Genomic DNA, 25,843 nt, shown 5'->3' with positions numbered 1-25,843 from the left:
AATAAAGAGGTAATCAATAATATTTATAATCATCAAAATCATAAACTCAGAAGCCCGAGTTGCAACAGCTTGATGGGCCGATGGCTAGTTCCTCACCATAGCCTATTAGGTGCCTCAGGAGGAGGAGGGGGAGGAAGATTTTTAACATTCTCGAATTGAGCATCCTCACAAGAGAGAGATCACAAAGAAGAACCACTGGAGGAGAAAAAGAGAGATGTTATTTCATTCTCTGTAATCTAAAGCTCTAGCTTTCCAACTATTTATATGTGGCCTGGGTAATAAAGATTTCGTCTATATTCAAATAATCCATTATCTTCTCTATCTCTTTTTCTTCATTTCTATACTAACTATATTTTCCTCTCGTGCTCTCTACTTACCGATGGCATATGATATGGCCAGATACACCATCGGGCAAAATGGGATTCAACACTGTCGAACGCCACCCACCATCGCCGTTGGAGGCCCATTGCCTCTGGCCGCCACCACCACCGATCATCACAATCTCTTTACTTTACAATGCATTTATTTTACTTCAAAAAAAAAAAACCTCATGTATTCATTTTATATTCATCTAAATTACTCTAAAATATTCATTTTAGAATTTCTTTTATATTACATTTTTTCAGCCCACTTAATAGTCGTCGAGTAAAAACTGAAGTGTTTTCTATGAGAATGCTAAAAAAAATGTTTTTATTAAAACGCTTTCAACAAAACGTTTTTAGTTTAAAAATTAGAAATTAATTTTTCTGTTTTGCATTTTTTTTTTTCGCGCTCCTTCTTAAATATCATCATTAAATGCTAGTAATCAAACCTTTACCTAATTAATTTTAGGCTACAGCTTGAAGAGAGCGAGAAAGCTCCGAGCAGGACTGTAGCTACATTGTTACCCAAAATGGTTTGGAAGAGCGAGATAAGAAAGGTCATGGTGATGGTTTTACCGGTGCTTCTGTTGTGTTGGGAGCATAATGCATCGGTTTTGTGCTTGCTGGAGTTTACCAGAGAAGATTTCCCTTTGGATTTCGTTTTTGGAGCAGGAACCTCAGCATTCCAGGTTATCTTTTATCTTCTTTGGCTATTTTCCTTTTGAGGGCTGATAAGCGTAATGGATTCCAATCCATAAACTCTGTTGCTTGGCAAAATATACAAAAATTCTACTGGAAGAATACAACCTCATCATGCTTTCGAAAATGTACCGTAATCACATGAACCCTTTCCAATTGGTCCCATGGAAAAAAGTTTACCCTCCATAGAAACGTTTATATCTTACATTTTTTTTTGTTTGGAGGAATGCTAAATCGAGCCACTTCTATCGGTTTGTGACTTGAGTAGTTGCTTGTGGGGTAAGAAGTCTTAGTCGGAGAGATTTGCTGCGGCTTTATATGTTTGCTACGCCGCTGTTGTTTCCATCGGTTTTCCCGTTGTCCTGACTGCCCTGCTTGTTGCTTTCCCATGATGCTGTGTGCGAATGTTTTGAGTTCCCAACAGGTTTATTCTGGTTTATACCAAGCAGAAGGTTTTACTTTTTCCCCATTTTACTTCATGCAGATCAGTTTGGGTTCAAAGTACTTGAAATGTCTAGTTCAGAATTACTCAAGCACTTATAAGGTAGTGACAAACACCATGGGCCAACCCAACCCCTTTTTCCAGGACCTCATGGATTTCACTTATGTCCTGGTAAATTATTGGTGTATTCATATATGCCTATGAGGATAGTACACAGGTATCCAAAAGATCCTTGAATGGGACTTAGCTTAAACGATCACATTTCCTAGTAGTACTCGCCTTGAAGAAAAGAAGTTGGCGAACAAACTAGTGGGCACCATTTTGTTGAAAGGTGGTCACTCTCCCAGCATGGCCATCATAGGTAAATACCTCAACTGGTCATTCCAAGCAATTGCCACAACCCACTAGAATTGTCACTCATCCAGATCGCTTCGAGCTACAGATGTCACTCGTCATAGCAGGAGTTCTTCATCCACAGACATTCGTCATTGCTAGAGTCACTTGATAACCCTCGACATCATCATCCCAATTATAGGAATTTGAGCACCTCAAATGCTATAATTACAATTTCTTCTTCATTCAGATGGTCCTTAGTCTTCAACCTCTCGCTACCAAGGGAACTTGTCCTTTGCTTTTAGTGGTCAAAATTTCTCCTAAGATGAACTCGCCACCACTTCCAAAGGGTTCAATTCCATGGGACCGCCTCATACATTGAGGCATGATGACTTGCTCTTTATACTTGCACATGAAGACTAGCCTAGAGGACTTTCCTCGGGACCTAAAGTCATATTATAAGTAGAGATCCGTGTTGGGGGTGATTAGCTAAGCCATGTATACATGTTAGTCTATAATGAGTTACATCATATGTTGTACTTTGTACTATTTTAAGGTGTAATTTTTCATGCAGCCCTTAATACACAATAACTAAAGAATGAAGGGCATACTTGAGATATTTTTGGACCCTTGACATCTTCTTAAGTCTTTGTGGAAGTTTTGATTTTCTACTTTCTAGTTCTTTTCCTAGATTCCCCATTATTTTCTCATATAACCCACAACATATATGCTCTCCATACTAACTTGAAACCCACTCAGCTCCCCTAACTCTCACCTCAAGGTTGCTTGCAAGTAAGGTCAGGTGTTATTTATAGAAAAAAATCAAATCCAATATCCTTGAAGGTGCTGTAAATGTGGATCGATGCTCGTGACTAGAAGAGAAGCTCACCTTGAAGAGCAAAACAACCTCAAGCCTTTGGTAAACATTGAGAACCCCACGTACACCACTGATCGTGATTTGATGGAGATAGAGAAAAGACTCACAAAAAGGATCCAAGATGCATTAAGAAGAATACAAAGAAACACTCCAATAAAGAACACACTCAAAGGATCCTTTGGCCCAACAATTTGCTGCAGAAGTCCGAAAACAAGGGTGCTCACCTCAATGCCCAACGTAGTCCGCACTTGCACCTTTTTTAGTGATGAAGAATACTACCCGCCTCAGAAGATAAGGAGAACGGAACTCAGCTAACCAACACTTTTTTCTAGGCAGTTAGTCAAGACAAGACTACCTCCAAAATTAGAGATGCCTAATTTGGAAGCTTATTGGAGAAGGATCGGCCTCGTTGATCATGTTGCTTACTTTGTGTTGGCAACTTTGCTTGTTGACGTAGATAATGCTTTGAAGTGCTTGTTGTTTTTTACAGCCTTTAATGAGTCGGCCCTTAAGAGGTTCAGTCGCGTACTGTTAGGCTTGATCACTTCATAGGCTCAATTCAAAAGGATACTTGTTGCCTTGCTTGCGAGTTTCTAGAAACCACTAACAAGGTTTAAAATTGCGTAAATAAGCTTTGAGGTGTTTTTTGTCCGTGATGCGAGGCGTATGCCTCATGTACGAAGAATTGCGTAAATAAGAATTTAAGTATTTTAACAGATAAATAACAGTAAGAGTCTATCATAAAATAAAAATATCTAAATGAGAAGTTAAATTAGTGAAAAACAATAAAATAGATGTAATATATGCATCTCATAGTATAATTAAAAGTACAAAATCACAAATATAAATATATCAAAACTCCCAAAGTACAAATAAGAAAGAACATTTAAAATCCAATCATGTCCCATCATTAAATGGGTTTATAAGGGAGGCATCTTCATCTCTAATTATATCTATGAATGTTAAATCTTCATCATTTTCAATGTTACCCACTTTTCTCTTCCCTGTTCAATATGAATGATTAGTGTGTTGTTAATTGCATATATTTAAAATGTAATAGCATATAAAAAATTGTGAGATACCTTTGTTTGCTTGTTGTGCTATAGTACTAGTGGATGTGTGTGGTGTGGTACTAGTGGATGTGCCCGCTTGATTTTCTTCACCCCTCAAGACATTCACACTTAGTTCCTCTAGCTGCAGATCTGATAATGGTAAATCTATCTCATCATCTATGAACCACTCATTATCAGACGTCACATTATCACACACCAAAGGGTTCTCATCATCCTTCAACCTCTTGTTCCTCAACCTTTTATCTCTCAACCTCTTATTCTGTATAATATACATAAGGGAGTTCATTTTGAGTGTTGAAAGTCAATTTATTCTCTTCATTTGTACTTGAATATATGTGCTCCAGTTTTGCTCACACCCAGAGGAGGAACAAGTGAGGCCCAAAACTCTAATTGCAAAACACTATAACTCAGGGGTGGAATCACTAAATCCCTGATGTTCTTGTCCGGAAACAAGAGCCTCACCGGTGAGAGGCAGTGCCGGCGGGAGAGGCGGCGGAATCGTGCGGGAGAGCCGGATCGTGCGTCGTCTGCATGCTTCCTGCGCGACTTTGGTTCAGGTCTTTGGGTAAGCGGGTATAAGGAAGAAGAGAAGAGGGTTTTTTTTAAGTGAGTGGGCCCCCAAATTAGAGGCATACACCTCATATGAAATTGCGCAACAGGGCTATTGAGGCGCGCCTCAATCTACTTGAGGCGTACGCCTCGTGAAGCCTAAAAATTACTTAGGCTTTGAGGCTGATTTGGAGCAAATTGCGCAGAGGCGCGCCTCTTATTGCGCAATTTTAAACTATGATATTAGGCTAAGTTATGTATCAATGAGAGTTTGTAATGAGTCACATCTTTTGCTGCACTTTGTACTATTTTCCATTTTCTTATGTGTGGCTTTTCATATGGCCTTCAACTCCCTATAAACAAAGGGTAAAGGGGAATACTTTAGACTTTTTCGACCTTTTGAATCTTTATGGCTGTTCTGATTTTCGACTTTCCATTTTTTTCTCTAGATTCCCCATTATTCTCTCATAGAACTCGTAACATATATAATCTCCATGCTTACCTAAAACTTAATTGGCTCCCTCAACTCTCATCTCAAGATTTCTTACTAGTAAGATCAGGTGTCAGCCATAGACAAAATCGTGTCTAATAGTATCATCTAGTACCTTGTTGAAGCCTCCTGACATGAACTGAAATAGCATAGGAAGATTGGTTTTATGAGTTATTATTCTCATGATTATTAATGAATGAATGTATGCTTTTAGATAAAAGGTTTATTAACTTTTCAAGTTACTCCATAGTAGGCCAAGTACAGTTTAATCCTTGTTCAATTTACCCATCATACGGCAGTGCATGGAAATGCACCCAACAACGTTCTTCATGCTTCAGATTCGCATGTATTTTTGTCTTCTCATTTACATACTTTTAACTTGCAGAGATTTTTATAATGCATTGCACATTTTTTGCAGTATGAGGGTGCTTGGGCTGAGGATGGAAAGACCCCGAGTATCTGGGATACTTTCACACACGCAGGTGATTCTCCATTCTCCTTAATATCAAGGTTTTTATACTAATTATGAATAAACCGTAATTGCTAATGTACAAGTTATTGATACATTAGCATGCATGTTCATTTGAACTAAAAATTTAGTGGTATGGTGAAATGAAAAGAGTGGTCTATTCATATGGAATTGACATTTACCATAAAAAAGTTCAAAAAAAAAAAAAAAGAGAGAGAAAAACCTAAATTCTGTGGTAGTCTAGCTGAATGAATTGCTTTTCAGGGTTGGTTGGTGAAAGCATTACTGATGTGGCTTCTGATGGTTATCACAAATACAAGGTATGCTTTCCCTGCCATGAAATTTATATGAGGAATGCTTCTCACACTTACTCAAGCTAAGAGCTTCTAATAGACATAAGGGGTCTAGGGTTGGCTTCCTAAGGGTCCTGGATACTACCTAGGTTAAATTAGGGTTAACCTAGCTTGAGGATCTCAATGGTCCTCCTATAGGGAAGGACCCTATGGTTTTAAATTTTCTATGGTTAGCCAAATCTAAGTCAATAGAAATCCACTTACGAAGGTCTTATGAGGGAGACCCTACACTAATGAAACAAATTTAAGCACGAAGGATAATGTCAACCTTTCTAAAAAATGAGATAAACATTCAATTTTTTTCTTAGAAATTGCAACAAATGTAATAACAACCGTGCAAAATAAGGTGCTTGAGTTCTTTTTTAGGGTGCAGAGTATGCTTTAGTTACTACATGATTATTTTTCTTGCTATTTAATGGCAGTCATATTGTCTCATGCACTAACTTGATATCTCAAAATTTTGCAGGGAGACATCACTCTCATGAGTGATACTGGGCTTGAAGCTTATAGATTATCCATCTCTTGGCCAAGGCTCTTACCAAGTATGTTGTGGATGAATAACGCTGTAGACGGATTTTTGGTTTATATCACTGATTATAAATCCCATAATTACCTTCAATTTGCCTAAAAGTACATATTCAGCTGTTTAATTCTTTAAACTGTTTACATTAATGACCTTTTAGCTTCTTTTGAAAAGGTGAAATTAGTCCGGTACATGTCGCATTTCACTAAAATAATTTACTGTGTGCTTAATTAGGTGAACTGGCCTCATCATGAGCCTTTTCTCGGTCTTATTCCATCTATTTGTGGCCGGCTAATCTGTTGACAAAGCATGGAAACCATATTAGTTTTCTAAAATTTTCATTTAGAAACTTCTGATTTTGATAAATGGTATGATTAATTATATAAAAGTAACATTTTTGAATTGTTCATTACCTATGATAAATTATTTGCTCTTAAAATGACCAAAATATCCCTCTTTTTGAGTGTATGCATGAAAAACATATATTGCTGTTTGATTCTAATCTATAGATGAGTGTTTAGTCATTCATTTTTAATTTTAGAACCTGTTAAGATGAACTTGCAGATACGTATGCTGAAGTATTTTGTTTTAATGTATGATCATATTGTACAGAAGGGAGAGGACCAGTGAATCCTAAAGGATTGGAGTATTACAACAACGTCATCGATGAGCTAATCAAGCATGGTATGCTTTGATATTTTTGGCACTTTGAAAGTTTCTGTTACGCAAGATGCCAAGTTACATACGTTGAACTGTCAAACTCAATTTCTCTTGTGATGAGAAAGAACTTTGACTCAGTAAAATTTAGCCTTTTAAGCTAAACTTCCAGCTGTCAAAATTTCTTTTCAAAAATCTAGGTTCGTATTCACAGTAAATGAGAGATCATCATTAATTATTATAACGAAAAATCACCACTCTTTTTTTTTTATCTTCCTAAAGTTAGATCTTGACTGATTTTATCATTTATTGTCTTCAAATGAAACAGGTATCCAGCCTCATGTCACTCTGCATCATTTGGATATTCCTCAAGTGCTTCAAGATGAGTATGGGGGGTGGCTAAGCCGAAAATTCATGTAAATGTTCATGTTTTATACATTACTGTTTATTGATAAGAATGTGGCCGGTATTTCTAAGTACCTCAATACATTTCACAGTGATGATTTCAAGGAACTTGCTGATGTCTGCTTTAGAGAATTTGGTGATAGGGTTTCATACTGGACCACCATGAATGAGCCCAACATCAATGCAATGTCTTCCTTTGATTATGGATATTTCCCTCCCAATCGTTGTTCATTTCCATTTGGTGATAATTGTACTAGAGGCAATTCTACTGTGGAGCCATATATTGCTGCCCATAATATGATATTGGCCCATTCTGCAGTAGTTCAGCTTTACAGGCAAAAATATCAGGTTGGATTTTTATGCTAAAGAGTTTTCTTTTTCATTTATGACTAAATTTTCTCTTTTTCATTTTTTTTCCTCTTTTTCATTTATGACTAAAATTTTCCTTTTGAGTTATTCAATCATCAATTTTTTACTAGTCTTCATAAAATTTGTCTTAGTCCATGTTTGCGGTAATTGTCAACAACTGGCTTAATATAAAAACTGCTTTGTATATTGATATAAGCATCGTTATATATTGGTTATGACCTGATCCAATGTATTGATAGAGTACCAGAAAAGGGGAAGGAAAGAGAGGATATGATTCAAAGAGGGTAGTTTAGAGAGAGATAGACGGGGAATTAGTAGGTGGAGGTTGTGTAATAGGAGATTCAGGTGAGGAAGGAGAATTTTAGGAAATAAGCTTAAAGGAGGGAAGTTTTAGTCAATCTTTGGTCCTATTCATGTTTCTTTAATTGGTCACTTAGCACTGAGGTATAGCTAATAAGATCCAAACATAGGTAAATCAATTGAACCAACTATTACACGTTGATTGGGAGTAGTGGAAGCTATGTTGCACCGATATGGATACGGCGACACGGATACGACACGATACGGATACGGGACACGTCAATTCTTAAAAATACAGGATGCGGGTACGGCGCGGACACGGTATTATATTTTATAAACCATATATAAAAATAAAGAAAATAATCAAAGCATAATATTTGAAATTACAAAAAAATGAAAACAACATCATTTGTAGCCTTGTAGCTTATAATATCAAACTATAAGCAAGTATTAAATGTCTACTACAACAACAAAAGCATAAACATAAATTGTCTAGCACATGAAGTTTTAACTATTCAATAGAATGAAAGATATGATTAGCTTCTTCAGTGGTTTGTCTTTGAACTTCTATATCATCTTCAATAAATATCATAGCTTCTAATTCAGGCTCATCAAGTAAAAGATTAGTAATTTCTAATATTCTCATATCATCAAGAGACTCAAATCCATCTTGAAAATGAGAGAACCTTGCTCGCAGCCGCGAAAGTAAATATGACGCGTCTTTTTTTTTTCGGATTTCTTTTTGTTTTTCAACGGACACGCGTATCGGATACGCTTGTCCTTTTGAAATTAAATAGTATTTTAATTGGATGCAGCTTTGGTGTATCCGACAAGTATCAGTGGAGTATCGGAGGTGTATCTGTGTATCGGTGTATCAGATACAGCACGCCTTCATAAATAGGTGTATCGGTGCAACTTTGAGTGGAAGTAAAGTAAGCACTTGTTAGAAAAGAAAAATAAACAAAAGAAATGATGGAGATTCTTTCTCATTTTGGAAGTTTCAAGGGAAAGAAAATGTTCTCATCCGTCCTTTGATCTCGTGTTAACTTTGAGTTGAAAGAAAAGAAAAAAATGCAAATATAAATTCAATATTCATCAACAAATGTAGGGGTGAGTTTTCGACTCAGTCGATGGCTTAATCATAATGTAGCAATTATGAGGTGGAAATATGCCTACTTTTACTTAGAATATTCATAATAAATCACTTGTGGAGTCTAGTGGCAAGAGAACTATTCTTTCTCTTCTTGCTTGGGCTCCCTTCCTCCGCCCCTTCAATGAAGAATAAGAGGTCTATTTATAGTTTTTCGAGAGTGGCATGGCCAGTAAATAAGAGGAAGATCAAGGGTGAATTTGGAGTGGTTTGAATATACGACCGATGTTGAATCACTCAATCATGGACCATTCATTGGATATTTGAATGTCTTAATGATATCAGAATTTGATTATCTTGGGCTCGTTGGATTCATCTCGTCCAGCCACTCGATCGACTATAAACATGTAATGTTTGGAAATTGTTTGGTAATCCAATTTATGGTTTGACCCTTCCAAATATGCTTCAAGTTTTCGATTTTGACCCATTTGGGCTCGGAATGAGTTGAATTTGGTGACGTTGGGATTGTATTTTTGAGATGTCCAGTTCGACTGTAAGTTTGCTGAAATTGGAGTTCAAATTGTCTCCGATTTAATTTTTGAATTTTTTAACGTAATGTTAACACAAGCTAAGATATTAACTTTGAAGTAAATTTAAAATTCAATTTAAAATTTGATAAAAACAGAAAGTAAAAGAAAAAAAAACTTAAAACTTAAAATCAAACTAGAATCTTATTTAATTTAAATATTAATTAAATTAAAACTCAAATTTAATTAAATAACATTTAATTAGAAAAACATTTAAATAAATTTTAAACTTTTAAATCAAATTATTTTAGCAATCAATTTAAATAATTGAATAATTTTAAAATACATATAAAATTCAAACTAATAAATTGAACAATTAAATTTTAATTAAAACTTAAACTTTAATTAATTAATTCAATTTATTAATTAAAACAACTAAAATCAAACCGAAAGAAAATGCAAAATCAATGTTTTTCACTATCCAACCTATGCACATACTATGGCTGTCAAACGACAGCTCTCCAACTAAGCAGCTCTCACAATAACTCTCTTAGCAAAACAAACCCTCGAAACTACACTCTCAACAATAGCCTCAACAACATCTGCCTGTGTGCTCTTTGAACATTCTAAGCTCTCCAATCTGCTTCAAGTATCACGAGCACCTGAAAACAAGACAAAAGTTAACACATAATAAATAAAATTAATAATGGAAAGAGTAAAACTACTGCTAAAGCAAAACGCTACAAGTATAAAACAAACAGTACACTACTGAAAGCTAGAGTAGAGAACAACTACTAGTTAGTAAGTGTCAAAATAGCAATGACTGCATGCTAGCACTGAAGCAAGGCTGGCAAAACAAGACGCTGATGCTAGTGTCAAAATGACAAAGTGTGTAAAGATATGTTCTCACTAATCTAAGCCCTATAGATCACTTCTAATAGAAGCTGTAAATCCTACGGTAACTATTTCATTAAGTATATCCATTACGTGAAGTGATAAATACCTGAAATTCTCCTGGTCACTTTCAATAAAAGCCGTAAGTTTGACTTTGAAGGGAAAATGTCAAGTTAATAACATAATCTTAGACCCCTCTAATGGGCATACTAGTCTATGGAGCTAGGTTGTAAGCCCCACTATATGGGCATCTTAGCCTATAAGGTTAAGTTGTAATACCAGCCATTAGGGCTACATTCAAATGAAAGCCGTAATCCCCTACCCTAATCCAATCACACGGCTACTTTTAAATGAAAGTCATAAGCTTCGATCCAAATCCAAATTACGGGCAAATGCTAAACGGGGTTGTAAAACCTTATTCAAATTTAAATTATGGGCAACTTCTAACTATAGTCATAAGTCCCTAACCAAAGTAAATAACGAATATATATCCACTTCAGTTTACTTGGGATTCCTAAGAGGAGGTAATTCATGGTTGCTAATCAGATTCCTTGGACACTATGATCAATGGTCGCTAGTGTTGGTAGACTGAACCCTACAGTATTCCCAGGATGATGGAACCATGGGATCTTGATCAGGTCTACCTTCATCCCCCATAACCAGGGTTTAGAACATTCACACACTGTTGCACACACATCTGCACTTCATGCACATAATAAACATAATTTCATCCTTAATTGAGAGTGCACTACTACGCGTTAGAATGGGTAATTAACTATGAGGACTTGCGCTTATAGGAAGTAGGACTCAGATCTAATAAACCCTAACACTATTCTCATAGAAATCTGGTTAATTTAAAACTCAATCTACCTCAGAAAAATAAGGACCTTAAACTTGTGAAAGCGAGGTTCACGCCTTCTTTTTCTGAGCGGAACAAATATGTTTAAGTGGCTCTTTGATTGCAAGTATTTCAAATACATTTACATTTGAAATGTAGTATAAATTAAATATATTGTTTTTAAATATGTAAGGTTATTTGATTAGTTGTAAAATAAATCAAGTCGGAACAACTTCAAACCCTAATAATAAGAGATAGAGATGCATGTTTGTTGGTTGATAGTGAATTGGTTCGGTGCAAGCAGGTTCATTTTTTTTTCTTTCTATTACATTTATAGTGCTTTCACTAGGGTTCGAGTAGGGTTTGGAGAAGGATAGATATGGAAGTATAATGCAAGTGCTGAGGTGTTGTTATAGTGATTAAGGAGGCCCTCTGCACAAATGGGCTTGTGGATGCCTTTCTTGAGAGTCGTGGAAATATCTAGGAATAGGACGGAATATGTTTTTTCTTTTAGAAGAATAAGTAGCATTGCTGTCGTTACAAATTTTATTAATTATGATTCTCTCTTTTATTTCTGCCGATTTCATAAAGAAAGAAAATCTTCCTTTCTCTTGAAACTCCAGTTTTCACTTCTTTGCAACTCATAACTCTAATTTAAAATGAAAAAAGGAATACTTATTAATTCATCTCTTTTCCCTCCCATTTTTTCCAAATTAGATGTTAAATTACACAATCATGATGGAAGAGAATGAATTGAAAGGAAGTTCAACAACGTGGAAAGCCATATCGATGCGTAATCAATAAAGTCTATTATTTTGCTGATAATATGTACCATATGAGCTTGTGATCAATGTTTCAATGCTTTTGTCTAAGTCACAAATTGATGGCTTTGCATGATACTTGTAGAATAATCTTCAATAGTTAGATCAACCAATTATGTAAATTAATATCATATTGTTCTACATTTAGAATGACCTTGACATCTTCATTTTGTTTTTGAATTAGGCCATCCAAAAAGGTCAGATTGGCATCAACATCTACAGTATTTGGTTCACCCCGCTGACAAGCTCCATCGAAGATGCTTTTGCAACAACGACCGCACTCGACTTCATACTAGGATGGTGAGTTATTGTTTGGAATCTATTTGTATTTGTTTTTGTATATATACATGCTTGCCCACATACATGTAATTTTCTCTACAAAATTATGCGAATTTTATTTTTAAATTTGCATGATTAACTGCATACATATCCATACACCTTTTCGAAAATCCGATTTTTCTTGCAAAAAATTTCAGTGACAAAAAAGTCAAAAATTGTTGCGTGTTGGATTGGTTTTGTTGAGGATGATGCTTGCATTTAAATTGTTTGATTGATAGGGGAAGGAGGCTTTTATTAGAAGAACTACAAAGATGCTTAGGTGAGTAAGGGAAGCGTGACTAATATTAAATGCACTCCAAAGCCGTGTAGGAAGAATTGAGAGAGAGAGAGAGAGAATTCCTTGACTATATTGTATTCCTCATCAATAATAATTTTTTTAAGTATCATCTAGTTATAAGAACTTTTTTATGGGAAGTAATAACAACAAAGGAAAACCAAAGTGTAGGAAGCGCTAGATACACCAATGGAAAACTTGTTTTTAGTCAAAACCTTATGCATATAGGTGAGGGCTAATCATATAAAATTTCAACCCCAACATATTTTACATCCATCTGGTCTAATACTAAACCCAATACTCTCAAGCTTAAGAATCTCCCTCTAACGTGGAAGCTCTCCACATTGGCATCACTACCCACTAACAAATGTTTTTAACACCATCAAGTTTCATGCACTAAGGCCACTCTACCATATGGATCTATCGTAGAAGTCACCTACCCTTTAACTAGCTTAATTATGGTAGAAGGTGGTTGAACTGTATGGGAGATACAAATAATATGAACTAGTCAATTCTAACAAAAACATAAGTGTTGACCTCCATATATTCATCAAATTAGCACGAATGAAGACGACAGTTTAGCAGGTGACACGTTACTAAAGTGCTCAAACAACCTCTAATTATCAAACGAACTGCACTATTGCGATCAGAACGTCAAATTCATTTAAGGGAGGTGATGAGTGTAAATAATGTTATTTTTATGCATTAATTTGTCAGTGAAAACGTGTTATTTTAGTTGTATGATGGAAAATGCAAAAAAGGAGTAAAATTTTTAAGTATGGTACAGCGCCGCGACATCGGACACAATACCGTCGCAGCGCCATCATTGACACTGCCGGGGCGCCCAAATATGGACATAGAAATGCCCAATCTCTATTTGACAACACCGTAACGTCGGAGAAGTTAGCACTACAAAGCCCAATTTTTTCTGTATAACGCCACTAAGTCAGAGGAGTGCCACGTGGATGTTGCAGCGCTCAAACGTCAGTAGCTCCATAGTGTTACAGTCATAACTATTCAGGCCACGATTTGCCAGCAAAGCAACTTGTCGATTCATTAAATAGTGGGCCCATGTCAGCAAGCTGCCACAGCGAAGAAACCCCTTCAGTGTTGCGATGTTAGTTCATTTTTTGGGCACCACAACACAACTATCTCGAGCGCCACTGCGCCAAAATCCGTTTTCTATATTTTTCTATAAATAGTATGTCTGTAATGTTAGTAGGGGATTTCAGTCACTTAGTAAAATTCAGACTTCAGAGTCTCTGTAAAATTTTCATAGGAGTGACCACTAAGGGAATTCAAGGAGCCCTAGATTCACATCTTTAGAGTATTTGATCAGTGTTTGTGAATGTAATTTTGTAAGTTCAAAGAGGAGTGTAGAGGAGAACGTTGAACCATATGGTGACATCTTTTCATTTGTGCTTTCTTTCTTGTATGTTATTAATGAAACGAGTTTGCTCCAATTGTTCTCATGGCTGGCTAATTCCCAAAATTTTGGATTGATGGTATAAATTAAATAGGGAATACTAATCGTTTCTCTTAATCTTTAAATTAATGATACAATGTTTTTATTATACCAGGTCTTCTTTTAATGCACATAGTAGCCATATGTATAGTTAATATCTGATGTAATGTGAAGTCTAAGAATAGGAAAGCAGACACAACCAAGTATGTTTGATTGGTATGATGCAAGCATAGGCATAGTCCTTGTCATCTATCAAATTTAAACAGATGGATTATCATGAGGGGATGATTAACAGTACATGCTTTACTTACTCTTCTAAGATTTTCATAGGATGACAGACTATAGGAGTTTAAAATGTTATTAAGAGTGGAATGCATTAAACCCGTCCTTTGTCTCTTTGTGCTTGACTTTGCGAACAATGATGCTTATACTCTGAATAATATCACATTTATTAAGAAAATTAGTAGAAAACATATTAATTTTATATTTTATCAATCCAAAAGATTTTATTCATATAAGTGTATTTTTTACTATGTTATTGATTTTACTGAAGTGATTGAATCTCCACTAAACCTTCTTTTTATTGAGTTGTGGTTGAAGCAGACAATATTAGTATTTGCAGGAAACATTCTTCCTCGTGGGATTGATACTCTACTCTATTATTATATTACTTGATTCGGTAGGTATACTTGTGTATAGTAAGTGGGATTTTTATAATTTTGTATATTAAAGAAAACCTAAGTATTGTTTAAGAATTGAGAGAGTTTTAAATCATATTCACAATTCTTTAGGTTACTCCACTGCCCCCATCAGGAGGACATCTCGCAGCCGAATCGAGAAAAAAAGATCAAAATCAGCAACTAACACCCAAACATTATGCGCGACGCTGCCCAAATCATGTCCGATAACAAATACTAAATAGATGATTCGGTTGGTGAAATAGCAGTTATACGTTGAACCATTTAATCCTTACACTACAAAAAACACGCTATTACCGGCGGTTCTGTTACCAGTGTATCAAATCCGTAGGTAACAGAGTAAATCTTCCGGAAATTCTACCTTTCAGGCGAAATACAGGCTAAAACTAGTTCGATGGTAATTCGCGCATCAGAAAATCGAAACCGATGGTATGTTTCATCCAGAAATGATTCCGGCGGCGTTTCCGACGCAAAAATTTTAGAAATAATCGTTTTCTGAGGTAGTGAATTCCTGCGATTATTCCTCCTGTATTTCCGGCAGATAACTTACGCCGGTAAAACCGGCGGAGAATCTGCCGCCTTTAGTCGTCGCACTATTATCGACGGAATGCCGGTGGTATATCCGCCGGTACTTCCAGCGAAATCATACGTCGGAAATGACGATCCACTTTTGTCGTATCGTTTGTCTGGTGGTCGTTCCGGCAAATAATATTTTGCCGGAAATATGTAGCAGAAAGAAAAACAAATTATCACTTGACTTCTAAAACTGATTTCCACAAACCTGCATAGTAAAAAATGTAATACAATATATATTAAAATATATACTCAACAACAAACACATCCAGCTCTAATCAAAGAACATCATCAAACATACACTCGTTAACAAAAACAAGAATAATATCATTAGTAAACATCAACAAATATCTAACAATAAACAAGTTCATATGTCCATAAAATAATCAAGTAAACATGTCCACAAATACACAATTACAGATGTCCACGTCATTAAAATAAATAACATCTACTCTGATTCAGTCTCCTCCTCTCCCTCCTCTCTTGATGCTGTCCTCCCACTCATCTGCTCCCTTATCTTTAGCATTTCCTCTAAAAATTGAGTTTGTTGCATCTGCATCTGCTGTTGCATCTCCATTTGCTGTTGTATCTGCATCTGCCAGTCAGTTTGTGATTTCCTTACCTGCTCTAGCTTGACTGTAAGGGAAACTATCTGTTGGGTATATAAATACTCTTGATTGATCATCTTTATAGAATGACATGCATCTATACACAACAATATATCTTTGTATATGTCAAAGCAAGCTTGGAAATCAACTTCTTAGTCCGATATAAATTTGTAGGAATAATATTATCTGTCGGGTTGGTATCTTTAAGCAGTCTAATGAATTGATTAAAACATTCACGGGGTACATTATATTCTACCTTGATGCTTAATATTTTAACAGTAATTGATAACTCTGAGTGAGTAGTGCACCCCTTTCATATTGGTTGTTAGGAAGAATGCAACAAATCATAAAAAATTTGTGTCTCCTTATTAGGCGACTCTTATGTATATTGTTCAAATTATGCTCCAGTTGCATCATGAACTAAATCCTCAAAATCAGGTCGGATATTTTCTTCCTCAGCTAAATTATAACTTGTCGACGGGCCTCATTGAGAATCGAATTGTGGTTCATACTCACCATGAAAAGTCCAATATCAATATTCTGGCATGAAGCCTCGACGATATAGATCAACAATTATGTCATTTGGGTTTAGGTGCACCTGATTTTTATGTTTAAAACATGGGCAACGAAGCTTTCCATCTGAGATGAAGCTGGGCAATTGAGAAGCTATATGAATGAAAAAATTCACCCCTTTATTGAAATCATCCGTTAATGTCTTTCGGTCTTGCGCCAATCGATTATACATCCAACTTCTTTGAGTTCTGATACCCAGAATATAACCTACATATAATATGAATATATAAAATAATGTTTTAACACTGTAATCTTATCAGCCACTGTTGCCACTCAAATCTTTTCACATATATACTTATTTCACACTATCTCTAAAAGTGAAACGACTAATCCACCTGAGCTTCCTCATCTCTACAACACTTAACTTAAATTTATGCTTCCCTATTAATGGCCAACATTATGCGCCATAAAACATTGCAGGTCTCCTCATCATCTTATAAAATTTTCCCTTAAGTTTGAGGGGTACTTTTCTATCTCACAACAAGCTTGATGCATTCCTCCACTTCAACCATCCAACTTGAATTCTACTACTAATATCCCCAACTATTTCACCATCACTTTGAACAATAGACCAAAGATATCTAAAACACGTATTTTTATTAATGACTTGATTGCCCAAAGTAACAATCCCACCACTAGAACTATTATTACTAAAATTACACTTCATGTATTAGATTTTAGATCTACTCAAACAAAAACTTTTAGACTCTAAGGATGACCTCCATAATTCAAGTTTTTCTTAAACTCCCTCTCCAATCTTATCAACAAGAAGAATATCATCAATAAAAGGCATATACTAAGATACATCCTCTTGCAAATGTCTAGTAACAACATCCATGACTAAAAGAAAAAAAAAATGAGCTTAGGGTTGTTTGGTATCAGATTTACAACGGGATTTAAGTCGGATTTATGCTAAATCTAGCCAAACGGTCTGTGCGCACATTAAATCTGGGTAAATCCCGGATTTAAGGCGGATTTAAGGATTTACGGCTTAAATCCCGGATTTACTAAATCCCTCGTTTCGGCGGATTTATGGGATTTGACCGAAGAAGCGTGTGAAAGGGAGAAAGTTACCTTCACAACCAGCGAGCTCTCATTTTTGCTTCCGATAAAAATGTCCTAACTTCCAATCCGACAGTAAGGGAAAGTAGTCGAAGGAGTGAAGTCGAACAGCCACGAAGGAGCCGAAGAAGCGACGAATGCAATCTCTATACCTCTTGCGGAATAACAAACCCGAATAACAACGACGAAAAGAGAAGATGAAAGGAAAACCCTAGAGAGGGTAAGATAGGTGAAGGCGAGGGTTCGATCGGATGCGAGATGAATGATAAGTCAGACGGCAGACGGGTCGTAATAAGGACTATGCCGACGTATTTTCTGGCAGCTTAACCGCGGTTATTTTACTGGCGGAAACTATGTCGGTATCATTTTTTTGAGTTTAAGTAGTCCGACAAAATTTGCGCCGATAATGCCGTCGGATATTACTGGCGGATAAAGTGTCGGAATCCTTTAATATACCGGCGAATAGCCGGTGGAATATGCACCAATTTCTTAGGGGCGGAAATTGTGTCGGACATTTCTCCATTAATTTACCGGCATTAATTTCGTCGATATTGCCGCCGGTATTACCGACATAAAACTTTCCGCTGGAACGTTTGACGGTAATAACGATTTTCCTGTAGTGTTATTCTATTCTATTTTAGGCATGCTCAAGGTTACGTTACAATGAATTTTCAGTTCAGAGAAGTTCCATAAGAAGGAAAGGAAATCATGTTAGTTATAATTCAGCAGTGCTGAATAACCACTGTAGCATAATTCGACACGGTATCGAAGAGAGAATTTCGGCACAGTGCATTGAAGGGTGGATTGACTTATGCAATGCAGGAGAGTTCGGCTGTGCAGGTATTAACAGTATAGTTGAATGAAAATTATTTGAAAACTGTCACGAAGATTTGGATGTGATTAATTTAGAACTATGTGATGAATTATTATTTGATGTAAGTGTGCAAAATAATTGAGGAAACAGTGAAGGAAGATTAACAGGGTAGGTTGGACGAAAATTATTTCAGTGAAAAAATATTAAGAGGGAAAGTTTAGAGGAGGTACGAATTATAATGTTTGTTGTTATCTTTTATATTACTTAAATTCAGTAAAGTTTCTAAAGATGATAATCCAATCGTATTGGAGGATTCATAAGATATATACAGAAAGAAGGTTTTAGGATAGTTTATCAAAGAAAAATGTTGTGTGGTGTGGAATTAGAAGAGGTAGTTAATCATAAAGGTAAGTAATATAATTATCTTAAAAATATAATTAGTTTTATTTATAAACATGGAGAGCTAGTTTTGAATGCATTAAAAGGAAAAATGATATTAAGTTGTTCAATATCTAGAAAAGGATTATACAGTCAAATTTTCAAGTATGAATAATCATTTATATAATTTAATCATGTGAGTTTAAAATAAAGTTTATTATGTTCATTTAAATATTTTCGTAATTGATAATATTTTGAAAAGAGATCCGTCTCCTTACATATTGTATGCATATTCTTTTTATGCAGATTATAATAGAGATCATTATGAAAACATGTAACAATACAAGTACGAATTATGAATATATGAAGTTTAGTGAATATCAATTTAAGGGGCTGTTTGGTTGTCTGAAAAAGAAATGCAGTGTAAAATAAATACAATGTAAAGTAAATGTAATGCATTTCGAATATTTTGCTCTGTTTGGCTGTCTGCAAAAGAAACGCAGGAGTTTTATTTCCCTTGTTTGGTGAGGTATATCCAGATAAAGTAAAATTAACTTTTTTTAATTATTTTTTATAGGGAAGAGAACTACCTTCGATTTAAATTTGACTTAAAAATATTAAATTTGACTTATATTTAAATATAAATTTTAATTTAAATTTAAATATATTTGGAAAGTTTAAAAAAATATATTTAAACTTTGACTTAAAAAGATTTCTTTAAAATTTTTTTAAATCTACACTAAAAAAATCATATATATCCTGAACTCCGGCCATCCTCTCGCAAGCACTCCGGCAAGCCACCGCCGCCTCGCCTTCTCTAATCCTCAGCTCCGCCGGACACCTCTGGTTCAAATCCACCACACACCCAGTCGCTGCACACCTCCCCTTCCCCCCTTCGACGATCATCGCCAAGTTGAATCCATCAACAAGGCTAACATCGTAGAAATCAATATTGTTTCGCTCTCCTCACCCTCCGCCACCGTTGCTGTCTTCACGATCTGGTCGTGCGCCGCCTCGTCATATCTCGGTAGAGCATTCTCCCCTGACAGTCCCACTCCGGCTCCCATCGCCGCAGCAGCCACCTGCCTCACCAGCTCGTCCGGCCGGCACATCGCCTCTTCGGGCTGTTCAAAATTCTTCATTTCCACACAGGTGAAGTTCAGCACCGCGCCGTGTCGCCCAAGCATCTCGGCGATGGGCTTGTGGTGGAATCGTGTGTTGTAGTACCCGGCGGTGAGCTCTGGAGCATGGGACCTCGTGCCGTAGTGCCAGTGGATGCCGGCGACCTTTACGGAAATCTTAACGCCAGTGCCGGCGAAAATAGCAGTGGCGGCTGAGAGAACCCGTTCGCCGTGGTCGAGAAGAAGGCCGGAGTACCAGGAGAGAAGAACGAAGGAGAATAGTACTATGAGTGTTTAGCTCTGTGTTTTTGGGAGCAGACGAGGCACGTTTTTGGAGAGATTTGAGGAGTTGATAGAGGCGGAGGCGGATCCGATGAAAATGTCGAACTTCCGATCTGACAGGCGAAGGGAACTTCGTCGAAGGAGCGAAGTCGAACAAGATTGGAACGTCGTCGAATGATCGAAGTCGAAGAAGAACGAAGGAGCCTCTCGTGCAATGAAGCCGAACAGCAGGACGACGACGACGATGCCAACATTTCTTCCGATGAATTTAAAACCCGCTCATATTGGACGGGTTTCTAATTCGCTCAAAACAGACTCCCTAATACACGCCTAATACTTCAGATGATTTCCTTTTATTCCGCTCAAAATTAACCAAACAACCAAATTTAATAAATACATGTAATTGTTTTAATTTACACGCCTAATTCAGGCAACCAAACAGCCCCTAAGTAAAATTTGACTATAAAATGATGTACAACTTACAATTGTAGATTAGACAAAAGGGTTCCCATGCATGCACTGTATTGTATGTGGGGCAAAATGGACCCCTAAAGAGTCAAAAGGGACCTCTATATTGTTTAATGTCGATAATGTCAGTTCTACATTGGATCCATTAAACATACTGATGAAAATTTAGCCAAATCTCTAAAATGCTAATATTGATATTTTGTATAGACTTCAAAAGAATTAAAGGTTAATGCTAAATGTGATTTTATATTATTTTATAAATAATGTTAAGTTGTTTAATTTATGATTTCAATGTTGTGAATTTAATAATGCAATTTAATTATTATTTAATTTGCAAAACTTATTGAGCCTCATAGCTCACAAGTTCTTTTTGTTATTACAGGAAAATGTCAATACATAATAAGTTGCAAGTTATTTTGTTTTCTACGCTAGTATTTACCTCTATTTATAAATATACAACTGAAGTATGTAGGCAGTTTAGTTGTGTACTGTTTTGAATTTCTTAGTGGCTTTGTAAATCTTTATGTTGTGAAATTTGGATTTATTAGATTCTTCCGTTTATGTAGTAAATGTAATGTTGTTGGATGTTTATATAAATATTCAAGTGATGAAAAGTATCATATATTCAGATGATGAAAAATGTTATGTTTATTTTCATGACACTTTATAATATTGATTAGGGGTATTATGGGGTGTTACATAACGTAATTAGGGTAAATGATTTTTATTGTTGTTGTCTAGTTTCAAGTGATTTAGGTATCTACGGATATAGTGCGATTAGTTGGATCTTATTTGAGGTTAAAACACTATTGCGAGTCCAGAAGTCATTAATTTGGGACAACCGAGTAAAAGCGGGCACCAATTCATCCCTTTCGATGCCTCTAGATGCTTGTTTTTTATTTTGCCTAAATTATATATATATATATAGGTTCGTCCCCTGTTGCTGGGTGTTGGTTCCAGTCCCCTGTATTGCTTCTTTGGGTTCCTCCTTGGCTGTTTTCCCGTGGCTGCTTCTACCCAGTTCCTATGCTATCTTTTGGGTGTTGTTTTGGCATGAATGCAGAGCTGTTTGGGTGCTGTTTTGCTTTGATTTCTGGACAGAATTCTGGATTGAATTTTGGCCTTCTATATTCCATAATTTATTGGGATTAATTAGTGGTATGATGGCTGTTTGGCCCTTTTCTTTACCTATATATAAGAGATATTTGTGGTTGTTTTAGAGAGTTTTTAGAGATGATATATGGCTGATTTTTGGACATGAAAACCTGAGAGTTTTTGGAAAAGCTTGAGAGCTTGTTTCACTTCTTCTTCTTCTACTTGTTGGGAAGGCTTGCGAGCTTCTCCACTCTTCGTCTTGGACTTCTAACCCCTTTCTTCTATTTGCAAGTTCGACGCCACCTGTATGCTTTTTCTCAAAGAAATGCAACTTTAGGAATGTTTGTTTATGTTTGTGTTTGTAAGCATCAAGAGTTGTAAGGTGTCGTTTTGTCTTTATCTTATAAAAGTTAAAATTTGTCTAATTTTTAGTATTTCATGTAATTTTACATTTCCTAGGAAGCGTATGTTTTTGCTTGCAAAAATTTGGGGCTTTTCCAAATTTTTTCTTGCATCAATTTGGTATCAGAGCAGGTTTGTCGAGTGACTCTTGATGAGTCATAATAGTTGTTGTGTGAGTCTTGTTATCAAGTGATTTAAATTTTGGTTAGTCTTCTTTTAGAAAAAAAATGAAAAAAGATAAAAACAGTGATCCAGTGGTGGATGGAAGTTAGTAAGAAAATCTCGAAGAAAATGTTCCAATGGATTGGTGGATTCCGACGCAAGGAGATTCAACAGATCCACTGCAAAATGAACTATACAAGCTTCAGTGGAAGATGCATTTGAGTACGGAGTAGTACATGAAGAAGAAACGACTTCTACAAGAACAATTCATGCTAGAGCGAGAGAATATCCTGAAGAAATATGAGGATGAAATTCATGAGCTTGAAGTGTCTCCTTTGCCTCGTCAAAAGAAACCTAAAACAACCTCATCGGGAGATGAGCTTTTCCAACCGGAGGAGAATTGACGTAGGCAAGGGGGGTGTCAAAATAAGTTGGGTTTTAAGTATTGGGAGCCACTTGGTTCTAGCTCATAAATGCTTAGTTTCTGCTTAAGTCAGCTCATTAATGAGCTTCTACTATTTTATCAGCTCATTAATGCAATTAATTATATTCATTTCCCCTTACTTTGGCTCTTTGGTTTCCCCCTCATTGGTTCTTCCCCCCATGGCCGGTTCTCTTCCCCTTTTTTGTGCTCCCTCGGTTTCTTCCTGGTGCTGTTCCCGTGGCTGGTTCGTCCCCTTTTGCTGGGTGCTAGTTCCAGTCCCATGTATTGCTTCTTCTGGTTCCTCCCTGGTTGTTTTCCCGTGGCTGCTTCTACCCGGTTCCTATGTTGTCTTTTGGGTGCTGTTTTGGCATGAATATAGGGCTGTTTGGGTGCTGGTTTGGTGTGATTTCTGGACAGAATTCTGGATTGACTTTTGGCCTTCTATATTCCATGATTTATTGGGATTAATTAGTGGTATGATGGCTGTTTGGCTCCCCTTTCTTTACCTACATATAAAAGATGTTTGCTGTTGTTTCTAAGAGTTTTTAGAGATAATATATGGCTGATTTTTTGACATGAAAACCTGAGGGTTTTTGGAAAAGCTTGAGAGCTTTTTCCACTTCTTCTTCTTCTACTTCTTGGGAAGGCTTGCGAGCTTCTCCACTCTTCGCCTTGGACTTCTAACCCCTTTCTTCTATCCGCAAGTTCGACGCACCCGTATCATTCTTCTCAAAGAAATGCAACTTTAGGAATCTTTGTTTATGTTTATTTTCATAAGTTTGTAAGAGTCGTTTTTATCTTATAAAAGTTGAAATTTGTCTAATTCTTAGTATTTCATGTAGTTTTCTATTTCCTAGGAAGCATATGTTTTTGCTTTTAAAAATTTGGGGCTTTTTCAAATTTTTGCTTGCATCATATATGGTCTCCAGCAGGAGAGAAATTAGAGTTCTCCCTCTTCCTCTTACTCCCTCTCTCTGTTGTTTTTCTATTTATAAAGCTCCATCTGTTTTCTATCCCCTTCTGTGGGCTTGAGTGCATGTCCATGCATTCTTTAACTATATCAGTATTTATATGTAGTAGGTTGGTATTGTGGTTCCAGGATTTTGAACCCGCTGGTGTTTGGAGACTACCCTGAGATAATGAAGAAAAATGCTGGCTCAAGGCTCCCATCTTTCACTAGTTTTGAATCCCAACAAGTGAAGGGCTCGTATGACTTCATTGGTCTTAACTATTACTACGCATTGTATGCGACTTATGACCCCAATATTTCCAAGGCAGATCTTCGAGATATAACTCTAGACATGTTTGCTAAATTCACTGGTATGCTTGTACTTGAGTTTTGTTTTAATTTATTTATATTGTTGTTTGGAGATAACCCTATATTTTAAAAGTTGGCATGCAATTCTTTTGCAGACATGAAGGATGGTACACCCATAAGCAGGGTGAGATTTCATGAACCTGCCAATTTAACTTGAGCTACTTTTTCTTTATTTTAGATTGTTATCTTATTATGGGATTCTAATATTTGTGTGTAAAACCAGATTCTTCCGCCCAGTCACCCCACAAAAGATTTTCATAGCCTTTGGAAATTGCTATATTATCTCAAAAACACGTATAACAACCCTTCCATCTACATCCATGAGAATGGTAAGTCAATATTTAACCCATGGGGTTGTAGTTTGAAGATTTTGCAATTTTGTTATTATTATTTATTTTTTGAAATAAAATAAAATATATTTGATATCTTATAAATGTGTTGTTTTTGTTTATTTATGCAATGATGTCGGTAATTGATGAAGCGATTATGACAGTGGTGGCATCTGATGATGATAAATATTTTTAAAGCGTTCAAAACAAGTAAAAGTTATTTTAAGTGTTTTTAATAATAAAAAAATCAAAAAAAGTTATGGATGAAAGAGTTGCTTAAAATTAGAAGATAAATATTAAAATGTATATAGCATTTAAATATAATTAGAAAATAATATTGGGTACAATTTTTTTCAGTATTTGTTTGTTTCCAATACTATTTAAACATTCCCTATTTTGAGATTTTTATTAAAATTTTGACCAATTTTCTTTTTATTCTAACAGAAAACTATATCAAGATAATACAGTTGCTTTCCATTATATAGATATTGACAAATGATTAAGGTTTTGTTTGAGATTGCTTAAATCTTTTTAAAGTAGCTTTTTAGTAAAAAAGTTTTTGAACTAAAAGTTTTTTTACTAAAAAGCTGCTTTAAAGAATAGTAAGAAAGTTGTCCTAAAAAAGCCTAAGAATGGTATATAACCACCAAATTTAAAGAAAGTCTGATTACCATGATAACGGTTGAATTATGTTTAGTGTAATGGTATGAATTTTCTTTCAGATTAAACCAGTGTTTAAGCTTTTACTTTTGTCATTCCTATTGCTGCTTGATTGTTATTTATGTTATTTAGGGTTTGGTTTTGGAGTTGTCGACACAATTAATGACTTAGGAAGGATATCCTTTTTAAGCGGTTTCATTGGAAGCGTGCTTGATTCTATAAGGTAATCTTGCAAGCCATTGATCTTAAATAATAGGATCCTTATTAAATATCATGTAAACTATTATTTTGTCTCCATTGCTTGCAGGGATGGATCGGATGTGAGGGGATACTTTATTTGGGCCTTTTTGGATGTTTATGAATGGATAACTGGGCTTACAGAAAGATTTGGGCTCTACCATGTAAATTTTGAGGACACTGAACTTGAGAGAACACCTAGGCTTTCAGCCGACTGGTACCGAAACTTCCTTAAAGATGGAGGAAAAATCATGATAGAAAAACTTTGCCAGCAAAGGGCAAAAGCTCAGTCGTCACAGTAAACAGTTATTTTCTAATGTTTTGAATCATTCTGTAACGTTCAGGAATTGTCATAATTTTTCAAACTTATCATTTTGCTCAGAGAGACTGTTTAATTTGCTTCGGATAAGAGAATTCTGATATATTGAATGTTGTTGAACTTGCTCAAAAATGCTCCAGAAATTTTTGGAAGCTAGTGGCAATTTCCATG

General features: G+C 35.9%; 1 protein-coding gene across 1 annotated transcript; it reads left to right on the top strand.

Moving 5' to 3' along the window:
• Positions 1-876: 876 nt before the first annotated feature.
• Positions 877-25,734, top strand: LOC110115815 (beta-glucosidase 22). Its single transcript, XM_020849183.2, has 13 exons — positions 877-1,051; positions 5,244-5,307; positions 5,559-5,614; positions 6,114-6,189; positions 6,783-6,854; positions 7,156-7,243; positions 7,325-7,580; positions 12,256-12,371; positions 23,909-24,129; positions 24,223-24,251; positions 24,351-24,456; positions 25,249-25,339; positions 25,424-25,734. The coding sequence occupies exons 1-13, from the start codon at positions 893-895 to the stop codon at positions 25,653-25,655; spliced, it is 1,566 nt and encodes a 521-aa protein (XP_020704842.1). The 5' UTR covers positions 877-892; the 3' UTR covers positions 25,656-25,734.
• Positions 25,735-25,843: the final 109 nt, after the last annotated feature.

This window comes from Dendrobium catenatum, unplaced genomic scaffold (assembly GCF_001605985.2).
Source record: "Dendrobium catenatum unplaced genomic scaffold, ASM160598v2 original_scaffold_112679, whole genome shotgun sequence".
Classification (NCBI taxonomy): domain Eukaryota; kingdom Viridiplantae; phylum Streptophyta; class Magnoliopsida; order Asparagales; family Orchidaceae; genus Dendrobium; species Dendrobium catenatum.
The sequence above is the reverse complement of the archived record's forward strand: the minus strand, read 5'-3'. Positions and strand labels throughout refer to the sequence as shown.